Consider the following 12,283-nt stretch of genomic DNA (forward strand, 5'->3'; position numbering starts at 1 on the left):
AGCCAGTAGTGGATAGAGACTGGTCAATTCGTGTGTGTGTGTGTGTGTGTGTGTGTGTGTGTGTGTGTGTGTCCGTGCGTCTGTCTGTCTGTCTGTCTGTCTGTTCAGGTTGTCCTCACAATAGGTTAGATTATTTGCCTATCTCTTCTCCCCAGAGCTGGGATTACAAGCACACACCATCAAGGCCTGTTTTATTTTATTTTTTTAATTTGGATTCTGGAGATTGAACTAAGTTCCTTGTGCTGTTGAGGCAGACATTTTACTGACTGAGGTATCTGACCGGATTAGCAGTCCAGTGCTAATCACCCCTGTGGCAACCCTGCTGCTCTTGGTCCCAACTTTATTGGTGCTTATTTTCTGACACATGGGACTTCACATTCAATGCATAATATCTCCTATTAAAATAAGGATAAAAGGAAAGGGAGAGACAGGGCAGGGGAAGAAAAGAGAGGTAGAAGGGAGGGGGAGGCAAATAGAGAAGAGAAGAGGGAAGAAAAGGGGAAAAGAAAGAGGGGAGGGAGAAATTAGACAGGAAAGAAGAAAAGAAAGAAGAGGATAGGGGGAGAGGGGAATGGAGGAGAAGAAGCAAGGCAAGCAGATCACCTGCAGATGAGACTCCTGCCTGGAGCACTGAGGTGTCTGCCACAAGTAAGACCAGACTAATGGAGAAGCTGGGCTTCACACCCCTGAACAGGGAGCAGGATGGTGTGAAAACAGACACATTGCTCTCAAGTGAATTTCGCTTGCGAGTGAAGACAATTAAGTATCCCAGGAAGATGGAAAGACCTTCCTGTAGGTGCTCATTTTCACAAGCGAAACACCCAGACCGCCATTTTAATCTAATGGTGGTATAATGGAACCGCTTCTCTCTCAGACCATTACTTAAGAAAGGGTGGCGCTAAGGACAGAGATCAGTTCTCTGGATTGTGGTTTCTTCCCTGGATCTCCAGAGCCCTTCCTCACCACAGCTGTCCTAAGCCTGATGGGGCAAGCCTTTCCTGCCATATCCTCCCACTCTCAGAACATGGCTGCTGCCAGCCTCCTCCCAAGAAGGCACCTTCTGGCACCATCAGAAGACAGGGCCCTCTGCCGCTGCCCTGTCCACATCAGCCCCTTGGCACAGCCTTTCATTATTGCAAGGTTATATCCATCATGGCCTCCTGAGAGTCTCACCTCAAACCTTGAGGGTCACAGAGACTTTGTGGGCTCAGGTAGCAGGCTCCTGAGGCTGAGACAAAGACCTCCCTCCCTAGCTTGACCACACTTGTCAGCTGTGTACTGGGCTGCATGATTATACAAGAAACTTCCAGAATAAAAAGTGTCCGTTGATCTCACAAGCAGTTGCTGTAGGTGTTAAGAGCCGATGCTGTACTGTCAGGGTGCAAAGTGCTAGGAGACACTGGTGAGCTGTTCTTTCTCTTAAACTATGCTGAGCCAGTGCAGACAAAGGTAACATATCTAAGAGGACAACCTCGAGGAAGAATGGTTTAATCTGGTCATGATTTAGTAGCTTTATTCCTCTGTCCCTTGGGCTCTGTTGTGCTGTGATCCTGTGGCACTTCATGGCAGCCAGAAAGCAGGCAGAGAATAGCCTACCTCGCAGGCTTCACCCTTCTTCCCCTTTGGTTCCTTCTGGACCTCCAGCCAATGGCATAGCACCATCAATATTTAAAGCAAGTCCTCCCAGCCCTTCATTAATTATCTCTGGAAACACCTAGATTATATGCTTTCCTAATATCCTAGCTATCTCAGTCCAATCACTTTGACAGTCAAGGTAGGGTTAGGGAGGTCAAAAGACAGTCTGGTTTGCTCTAAAGGAGTGTGGGCTTGGGCCCTTTCTGGATGCTGGACTGGATGTATAGTGGAGCAGAGGGCATTTTTCTCTAAGAGAAAGAGATCCTACAGAGAGGTTTGATGGGCATGTAAGATATCTTGACTTTTGCCAAGTCGCTACCACTAAGAAAGGAGACACAGAGTGATAAAGAAGGCACCTTGCTGGGGGAGGAGAGGGCACAGAGGAAATGGCAGGTGTGAGAGAGGAAAGGCAAACAGGAGACCATGAGGTGATGGTGGGTTGAAGCAAGAGGAAGAATTTGAGGAGTAATGGGGGGATACAGAACCAGACCTCATTATCCCTGAGAACTCTAACCGTTCTCTCCCAAGGCCCTTTCCCTGGCCTTGACCCCATCTGGATAGACACCTCCCTGTGTCTAAGCCTTCCTGTTCTCCAAGGCTGGGCCTCTTCCTGGAATCAGATTCCTTACCCAGCTATGATGCTGTCCAAAAGCCTTGTTCATACCATGGATCATCATGGAGAGGCCAGACCTAGAACTTAGAGGTCTCTCTTCTGAGGTGTGATGACCTTAGGGTAAGCCACTCCTTACCTCCATTCCTCCTCTCCCACTCTGTCCATCTGTACACCACATACTAATTTACCACCTTCCAAGACACCGTCTCCCTCCTTTGCCTGTCCTTTGGGACTCTCTCTGATCTGGTGCCACCTAACAACCTTACCTCATTACCAATTACTGCTGATGCAAGCCTCCTACCCAGGGCTGCCCTACAGCGAGTATTTACCCAAAGAAACAGCTTAGAGTCAGAGGCCTCAGCTCCAACTGGGGGTTGTATTGCCTAGGACCTACTGGAAATCTTGCCTGACCACAAGGCCTTGTTGCATACACTGAGTGGCATACACTGAGAGCCCACAACTCACCAGTTGGTATGTCTGTGTCCTCTGCAGTGTCTTTGGGCATCACCCAAACAATGAGATATGTGCGCCTACTTGTCTTCTGTATACCCTACAAGGCCTGATACACACATCTGTAGCCACCCTTGCATGCAGTGAGTGTCCACTAAGTTCTCTTTAGGTGTATAATACACCCACCCACCAACACCAGGGTACTAGAAGCTCAGATGCTCAAAAAGATCCCTGCAGTCCACCCAAGCTTCCAGGAGGTGGCATTTTAGCTGAATCTCAGAAGGAGGGTGGAGTTAAGAGAAGGTGGGGGGGGGGGTATGTTTCAAAATGTAAATCTACCTAAGTCCCAGGAGTATGTGGGGTGTGTGTGTGTGTGTGTGTGTGTGTGTGTGTGTGTGTGTTTGTGTGTGTGTGTGTGTGTGTGTGTGTGTGTGTGTGTGTGTAGAGACAGAAAGATGGACAGAGGCACAGAGAGACAGAGACAGAAAAAAAAGAAAAGAACATAACAAAAAGAGCCAAGCTAATAAAGCAACCAGAAGTTGCTGTGCAATGAGGTAGGGCCCAGAGATGGGGGGCAGCATCTCACCTGTTATGCATTTCCGTCCGCAGCTACAAGATACTGGCCACAGAGCATGAGGCGCTCATGCAGAAGTACCTGCACCTGCTGCAGGTGGTGGAGACAGAGAAGACCGTGGCTAAGCAGCTGCGACAGCAGCTCGAGGATGGCGAGGTCGAGATCGAGCGCCTGAAGGCAGAGGTGACTGCAAGCTGGGGTCCCTAGAGACCAGATCCATTTCTAGATTTCTGCAGGACAGGGGCGAATGGGCAGGCTCAATCCCTAGCCTCCAAATTTAGGATGTGGTGGGAGGAGAATGGGAGGGACCTGCCTTCAGAGCAGTCGATCCTACCTCCGTGCTTACCAGGTACCACCTGGGCTGTGTCCCCCACTTCTCTGCTTCTGGGTTGTTTCATATAATGCAGTCATTGCTATGACCTAGCCGGATGGTCAGGGTGAGTGAGATTGCTTAAAAACAAGCTATTAGACTGTGTGGGTACACATGAACCATCACCATTGTCAACCTCAGACTCTGGAGGCACCATATTACCTATAGGTCATTATTATGGGTTCTCTCTGACTGCACCAGATACACAAGTGTCAAATGACAAATCACAAGCTTCTGGGGTGTACCCCTGATGGCATGGGATCAAGTCTTCCTTATGTCAGTGACAGTTCTGTAAATATCTCCTACAGCATAGCTGCTCATTGTTAACCAAGGCCTTGGGCCAGCCCAGAACTTCTGAACCTACATTTAGATATCATCCTGAGAGATGCTGTTGACTCCTGGGAGCACAGGCCCTTGGGCATCCTTCCCAGAAGCCCATGTGGCATCCTTGAAAACAGGATGTGAGAGCAGACAGAACCTACCTAAGGAGGCAGAGTCCAATGAGAGGTGGAGATTCTTGCGATCTAGGTCTGCAGTCCCCAAGCTGTGCTCCCTGTGAAGTCCCATCAGGCTTCCCTCAAAACATGTAATCCCGGCAGGTAAGGGTGAAGAACCTGCAGGTATCCGTGACAGAACTAAAAGCCTTGGCTACAGGGGCAGCTCTGTGTATGGAACTCCCTCCGATACCTGTAGCTGTAGCCAGTGCCTTCCATCCCTGTACAGAAAGTGCAGAGCCCCAGAGCCACCAACCCCATCTTGCCTAGCAGCTGCAAAGCTCAATACCAGAGCCACCACCAACTCACAACTTCACATTTAACTGGAGTTCCGCATCTGACCCATCTCTTACCCCAAGATGATCTACTGCGAGGGTCCCAGGATGGCCAGGGCTACACAAACAAAAGTCAAACAAACAAAAATAGGATAAGTCTTGAGGGATCGGGCTCAGAGACCTCAGGTTTCTAGTCCAAGCACACACAGCCGAGAAGTGACAGACCTGGAACTGGAACACAGGCTTCCATCCATCTGTTAGTCTTTCTACTATGTACCGAAAGCCTCTGACAGTCTTCCAAAGGCTGGCTCAAAAATGTCTTCTTTCCAACACTTCTGGCTCATTCTGGGCTCCATCCTGCTTTGGAGAAAAACTCTGAGATCTATGATAACCCACCATAGCTCCCTGAATCCAAACAGAGCACACACACACACACACACACAGAGGGAGACAGACAGACAGACACAGACAGAGATAGAAAGACAAAGACAGACACAGACAGAGATAGAAATACAGAGACAGATAAAGAGACAGAGACAGATACACAGAGAGAGACAAACAGGCACAGAAAGAGACAGAGACAGACAGAGATAGAGAGACAGAGACAGACAGACACACATGCACAGAGACAGAGACAAAGATAGAGAGATTGAGACAGACAGACACACAGAGGTAGAGAGACAGAGACAGACAGAGATAGAGAGACAGAGACAGACAGACAGAGATAGAGAGATAGACACAGAGAGAGACACACAGACAGAGACAGAGACAGAGAGAAACAGATAGAGAGACAGAGACAGACAGACACACAGAGAGACAGACAGACACACAGAGAGACTAACAGACAGAGATAGAGACAGAGACAGACAGACATAGAGAGACAGAGACAGATAGAGATAGAGAGACAGAGACAGACAAAGATAGACAGACACAGAGAGAGACAGACAGACAGAGACGGAGAGAGACAGAGACAGACAGACATAGAGAGACAGAGACAGATAGAGATAGAGAGACAGAGACAGACAAAGATAGACAGACACGGAGAGAGACAGAGACAGACAGAGACGGAGAGAGACAGAGACAGACAGACACAGAGAGACAGACAGAGATAGAGACAGAGACAGAGACAGACAGACACAGAGAGACAGACAGAGATAGAGACAGAGACAGAGACAGACAGACACAGAGAGACAGACAGAGATAGAGACAGAGACAGAGACAGACAGACACAGAGAGACAGACAGAGATAGAGACAGAGACAGAGACAGACAGACACAGAGAGACAGACAGAGATAGAGACAGAGACAGAGACAGACAGACACAGAGAGACAGACAGAGATAGAGACAGAGACAGAGACAGACAGACACAGAGAGACAGACAGAGATAGAGACAGAGACAGAGACAGACAGACACAGAGAGACAGACAGACACACAGAGAGACTAACAGACAGAGATAGAGACAGAGACAGACAGACATAGAGAGACAGAGACAGATAGAGATAGAGAGACAGAGACAGACAAAGATAGACAGACACAGAGAGAGACAGACAGACAGAGACGGAGAGAGACAGAGACAGACAGACATAGAGAGACAGAGACAGATAGAGATAGAGAGACAGAGACAGACAAAGATAGACAGACACGGAGAGAGACAGAGACAGACAGAGACGGAGAGAGACAGAGACAGACAGACATAGAGAGACAGAGACAGATAGAGATAGAGAGACAGAGACAGACAAAGATAGACAGACACGGAGAGAGACAGAGACAGACAGAGACGGAGAGAGACAGAGACAGACAGACACAGAGAGACAGACAGAGATAGAGACAGAGACAGAGACAGACAGACACAGAGAGACAGACAGAGATAGAGACAGAGACAGAGACAGACAGACACAGAGAGACAGACAGAGATAGAGACAGAGACAGAGACAGACAGACACACACACATACACACACAGAGAGAGGGAGAGGGAGAGGGATGGGGGAGAGGGAGAGAGAGAGAGAGAGAGAGAGAGAGAGAGAGAGAGAGGATTATGGCTATATTACCTAATTATTAACTCTGGCCAAGAGCAGTGGGGTGGCAGTCAGTCATTTACTCGTGAAAGATTTACTTTCAGCCACCACAGACATCGCCCTCTTGCACAGATCCCAACTGTGAAGTCACCTAGCACCATCCAGCACCCCAGAGCAAAAATTGTCCTACCCCTTGCACATTTTTACTCCTCCTCATCATGCACCTTTCATGCCCATGTTTCCCACCTGGCCATGTGGCCAGTATGTCTATTCACAAGGGTTTCTCAAGCCCAATACAATGCAGTAGACACACCAGCTCCCCGTGTGTGATTTCAACAGCCTGGGGGAAACCTTGTAAGGACAGAGTGGTCCCCTCTAACCACTCAGCTGCTTAAGCTTATGAGGGCTTGGTGAGCGAGTGCTCTGGAAGGCACTAGGAGTATGGAGATGTCTACTGTTCTAGTCTGCTGTGTAAGAGTGTGAACAGGAGCCACAATGGGGCTGTGTGAGACCTGGTTCTGACAAGGTGTTTGAAAGTCAGAGAGAATGAACTCAGGTTGTACTTAGCCTTAAAAGCTATCATTGGTTTGGGAGGACAGAGTCCCCTGGGGGACTAGGAGCATGCATCTGTAATGGCAACAAAGACCCATTTGGTGGAAATTTAGAGCAATGCTTCCAACTGAATGGCCTGTTCATGAAACTGGGTAGTTGCACACCACTGTTCTATCTGTGCCTTATTGGACCTTTTTTTTTAAAGATTTACTTATTTATTATATATAAGTACATTGTAGCTGTCTTCAGATACACCAGAAGAGGACATCAGATCTCATTACAGATGGTTGTGAGCCACCATGTGGTTGCTGGGATTTGAACTCAGGACCTCTGGAACAGCAGTCAGTGCTCTTAACTGCTGAGCCGTCTCTCCAGCCCAGACTTTTTTTTTTGAACAGTGTCACTATGTAGCCTGGGCTGGCCTTCTGAACCTCTTGTCTCAGCTTCCAGGTGATAGCACACACCTGGAATCCCAGCTGCTGCACTGCCGGTCCCAGGGCACAACATTATCAGAGCATTAAGATTTTCAGATGGGGCTGGCACAAAGGAGACATACGGGCTTGGAGGAGACCAAAGGGAAGCAAGAAGGAGAACGCTAGTTACTACAGGCCATAGCCTAAGACTTCTACAACAACCCAAGTTCCTAAGTCCCCTGAGCAGCATCCCAGACTGATCCTTAAATAAAACCTCCAGACTCATGGGATAAAGACTTCTGCTACTAAGCCTTACAAGGTTGAGTCCTGGGTCACATGGTTGACTAGTGGAGTTGTCCTTTGATTTCTATACATATGCATGCATGTGTGCACACACATACCACATACGCAAATAAATAAATATGGATGTAAAAATGAATTCTAGTCTCTAAGACAGTTGGGCACTGAACATCACAGTGTGGTATGAGGCTTGCTGGTGCCTATTTTCAGGCCTGTCTCTAAGAAATGCACTGTAAGCTTTCTTTGCAGTTTTAAATTTTTTTTATCTTTATTAACTTGAATATTTCTTATTTACATTTCGAGTGTTATTCCCCTTCTCAGTTTCCGGGCCAACATCCCCCTAACCCCTCCCCTTCTGTATGGGCTTCCCCTCCCCATCCTCCCCCCATTACCAGCCTCTCCCCAACAATCCTGTTCACTGGGGGTTCAATCTTAGCAGGACCCATGGCTTCCCCTTCCACTGGTGCTCTTACTAGGATATTCATTGCTACCTATGACGTCAGAGTCCAGGGTCAGTCCATGTATAGTATTTGGGTAGTGGCTTAGTCCCTGGAAGCTCTGGTTGCTTGGCATTGTTGTTAATATGGGGTCTCCAACCCCTTCAAGCTCTTTCAGTCGTTTCTCTGATTCCTTCAACGGGGGTCCTATTCTCAGTTCAGTGGTTTGCTGCTGGCATTCGCCTATGTATTTGCCGTATTCTGGCTGTGTCTCTCAGGAGAGATCTACATCTGGTTCCTGTCGGCCTGCACTTCTTTGCTTCATCCATCTTATCTAGTTTAGTGGCTGTATATGTATGGGCCACATGTGAGACAGGCTCTGAATGGGTGTTCCTTCTGCCTCTGTTCTAAATGTTGCCTCTCTATTCCCTGCCAAGGGTATTCTTGTCCCCCTTTTAAAGAAGTAGTGAAGCATTCGCATTTTGGTCATCCTTCTTGAGTTTCATGTGTTCTGTGCATTTAAGGTAATTCAAGCATTTGGGCTAATAGCCACGTATCAGTGAGTGCATACCATGTGTGTTTTTCTGTGATTGGGTTACCTCACTCAGGATGATATTTTCCAGTTCCATCCATTTGCCTATGAATTTCATAAAGTCATTGCTTTTGATAGCTGAGTAATATTCCATTGTGAAGATGTACCACATTTTCTGTATCCATTCCTCTGTTGAAGGGCATCTGGGTTCTTTCCAGCTTCTGACTATTATAAATAAGGCTGCTATGAACAGAGTGGACCATGTGTCTTTGTTATATGTTGGGGCATCTTTTGGGTATATGCCCAAGAGAGGTATAGCTGGGTCCTTAGGTAGTTCAATGTCCAATTTTCTGAGGAACCTCCAGACTGATTTCCAGAATGGTTGTACCAGTCTGCAATTCCACCAACAATGGAGGAGTGTTCCTCTTTCTCCACATCCTCGCCAGCATTTGTGTCACCTGAGTTTCTGATCTTAGCCATTCTCACTGGTGTGAGGTAAAATCTCAGGGTTGTTTTGATTTGCATTTCCCTTATGACTAAAGATGCTGAACATTTCTTTAGGTGTTTCTCAGCCATTTGGCATTCCTCAGCTGTGAATTCCTTGTTTAGCTCTGAACCCCATTTTTTAATAGATAAGGTAAAGATCTTTTCCCAATCTGTTGGTTGTCATTTTGTCCTAACAACAGTGTCCTTTGCCTTACAGAAGCTTTACAGTTTTATGAGATCCCATTTGTTGATTCTTGATCTTAGAGCATAAGCCATTGGTGTTTTGTTCAGGAAATTTTCTCCAGTGCCCATGTGTTCGAGATGCTTCCCCACTTTTTCTTCTATTAGTCTGAGTGTATCTGGTTTGATGTGGAGGTCCTTGATTCCCTTGGACTTAAGCTTTGTACAGGGTGATAAACATGGATCGATGTGCATTTTTCTACATGGTGACCTCCAGTTGAACCAGCACCATTTCCTGAAAATGCTATATTTTTTCCATTGGATGGTTTTGGCTCCTTTGTCAAAAATCAAGTGACCATAGGTGTGTGGGTTCATTTCTGGGTCTTCAATTCTATTCCATTGGTCTATCTGTCTGTCTCTGTACCAATACCATGCAGTTTTTATCACTATTGCTCTGTAATACTGCTTGAGTTCAGGGATAGTGATTCCCCCTGAAGTCCTTTTATTGTTGAGGATAGTTTTAGCTATCCTGGATTTTTTGTTATTCCAGATGAATTTGTAAATTATTCTCTCTAACTCACTGAAGAATTGGATTGGTATTTTGATGGGGATTGCATTGAATATGTAGATCGCTTTTGGTAAAATGGCCATTTTTACTATATTAATCCTGCCAATCCATGAGCATGTGAGATCTTTCCATCTTCTGAGGTCTTCTTTAATTTCTTTCTTCAGAGGCTTGAAGTTCTTATCATACAGATCTTTTATTTGCTTGGTTAAAGTCACACCAAAGTATTTTATATTATTTGGGTCTATTATGAAGGGTGTTGTTTCCCTAATTTCTTTCTCAGCTTGTTTCTCTTTTGTGTAGAGGAAGGCTACTGATTTATTTGAGTTAATTTTATACCCAGCCACTTTGCAGAAGGTGTTCATCAGGTTTAGTAGTTCTCTGGTGGAACTTTTGGGATCACTTAAATATACTATCATATCATCTGCAAACAGTGATATTTTGACTTCTTCTTTTCCAAGCTGTATCCCCTTGATCTCCTTTTGTTGTCTGATTGCTCTGACTAGAACTTCAAGATCTATATTGAATAAGTAGGGAGAGAGCGGGCAACCTTGTCTAGTCCCTGATTTTAGTGGGATTGCTTCAAGTTTCTCTCCATTTAGTTTAATGTTAGCTACTGGCTTGCTGTATATGGCTTTTACTATGTTTAGGTATGGACCTTGAATTCCTATTCTTTCCAGGACTTTTATCATGAAGGGGTGTTGAATTTTGTCAAAGGCTTTCTCAGCATCTAATGAAATAATCACGTGGTTTTGTTCTTTCAGTTTGTTTATATAATGGATTACATTGATGGTTTTCCATATATTAAACCATCCCTGCATGCCTGGGATGAAGCGTCCTTGATCATGATGGATGATTGTTTTGATGTGCTCTTGGATTCGGTTTGCCAGAATTTTATTGAGTATTTTTGCGTCGATATTCATAAGGGAAATTGGACTGAAGTTCTCTTTCTTTGTTGGGTCTTTGTGTGGTTTAGGTATAAGAGTAATTGTGGCTTCATAGAAGGAATTCGGTAGCACTCCATCTGTTTCAATTTTGTGGAATAATTTGGATAGTATTGGTATGAAGTCTTCTATGAAGGTCTGATAGAATTCTGCACTGAACCTGTCTGGACCTGGGCTCTTTTTGGTTGGGAGACCTTTAATGACTGTTTCTATTTCCTTAGGAGTTATGGGGTTGTTTAAATGGTTTATCTGTTCCTGATTTAACTTCGGTACCTGGTATCTGTCTAGGAAATTGTCCATTTCCTACAGATTTTCAAGTTTTGTTGAATATAAGCTTTTGTAGTAGGATCTGATGATTTTTTGAATTTCCTCTGAATCTGTAGTTATGTCTCCCTTTTCATTTCTGATTTTGTTAATTTGGACACACTCTCTGTGTCCTCTCGTTAGTCTGGCTAAGGGTTTATCTATCTTGTTGATTTTCTCAAAGAACCAACTTTTGGTTCTGTTGATTCTTTCTATGGTCCTTTTTGTTTCTACTTGGTTGATTTCAGCTCTGAGTTTGATTATTTCCTGCCTTCTACTCCTCCTGGGCGTATTTGCTTCTTTTTGTTCTAGAGCTTTTAGGTGTGCTGTCAAGCTGCTGACATATGCTCTCTCCTGTTTCTTTCTGTAGGCACTCAGAGCTATGAGTTTTCCTCTTAGCACAGCTTTCATTGTGTCCCATAAGTTTGGGTATGTTGTACCTTCATTTTCATTAAATTCTAAGAAGTCTTTAATTTCTTTCTTTATTTCTTCCTTGACCAGGTTATCGTTGAGTAGAGCATTGTTCACCTTCCATGTATATGTGGGCGTTCTTCCCTTATTGTTATTGAAGACCAGCTTTAGCCTGTGGTGGTCTGATAGGACACATGGTATTATTTCTATCTTTCTGTATCTGTTGAGGCCTGTTTTATGACCTATTATATGGTCAATTTTGGAGAAAGTACCATGAGGTGGTGAGAAGAAGGTATATCCTTTTGTTTTAGGATAGAATGTTCTATAAATATCTGTTAAGTCCATTTGGTTCATGACTTCTTTTAGTCTGTCTGTGTCTCTGTTTAATTTCTGTTTCCATGATCTGTCCATTGATGAGAGTGGGGTGTTGAAATCTCCTACATTATTGTGTGAGGTGCAATGTGTGCTTTGAGCTTTAGTAAGGTTTCTTTTACGTGTGTAGGTGCCCTTGTATTTGGAGCATAGATATTTAGGATTGAGAGTTCATCTTGGTGGATTTTTCCTTTAATGAATATGAAGTGTCCTTCCTTATCTTTTTGATGACTTTTAGTTGAAAATCGATTTTATTTGATATTAGAATAGCTACTCCAGCTTGCTTCTTCAGACCATTTGCTTGGAAAGTTGTTTTCCAGCCTTTCACTCTGAGGTAGTGTCTGTCTTTGTCTCTGAGGT

General features: G+C 45.1%; 1 protein-coding gene across 1 annotated transcript in view; it reads left to right on the top strand.

The window, feature by feature from the left end:
• The window catches only part of Rasgrf1 (RAS protein-specific guanine nucleotide-releasing factor 1), a 129,624-nt gene that overhangs the window by 20,958 nt on the left and 96,383 nt on the right, over window positions 1–12,283 (top strand). The window contains exon 3 of the mRNA NM_001170531.1: window positions 3,308–3,455. Within this exon, the coding sequence (NP_001164002.1) occupies window positions 3,308–3,455 (148 nt within the window). The remainder of the gene's footprint in view (window positions 1–3,307; window positions 3,456–12,283) is intronic.

This window comes from Rattus norvegicus, chromosome 8 (assembly GCF_021556685.1).
Source record: "Rattus norvegicus strain SHRSP/BbbUtx chromosome 8, alternate assembly SHRSP_T2T, whole genome shotgun sequence".
Lineage (NCBI taxonomy): Eukaryota > Metazoa > Chordata > Mammalia > Rodentia > Muridae > Rattus > Rattus norvegicus.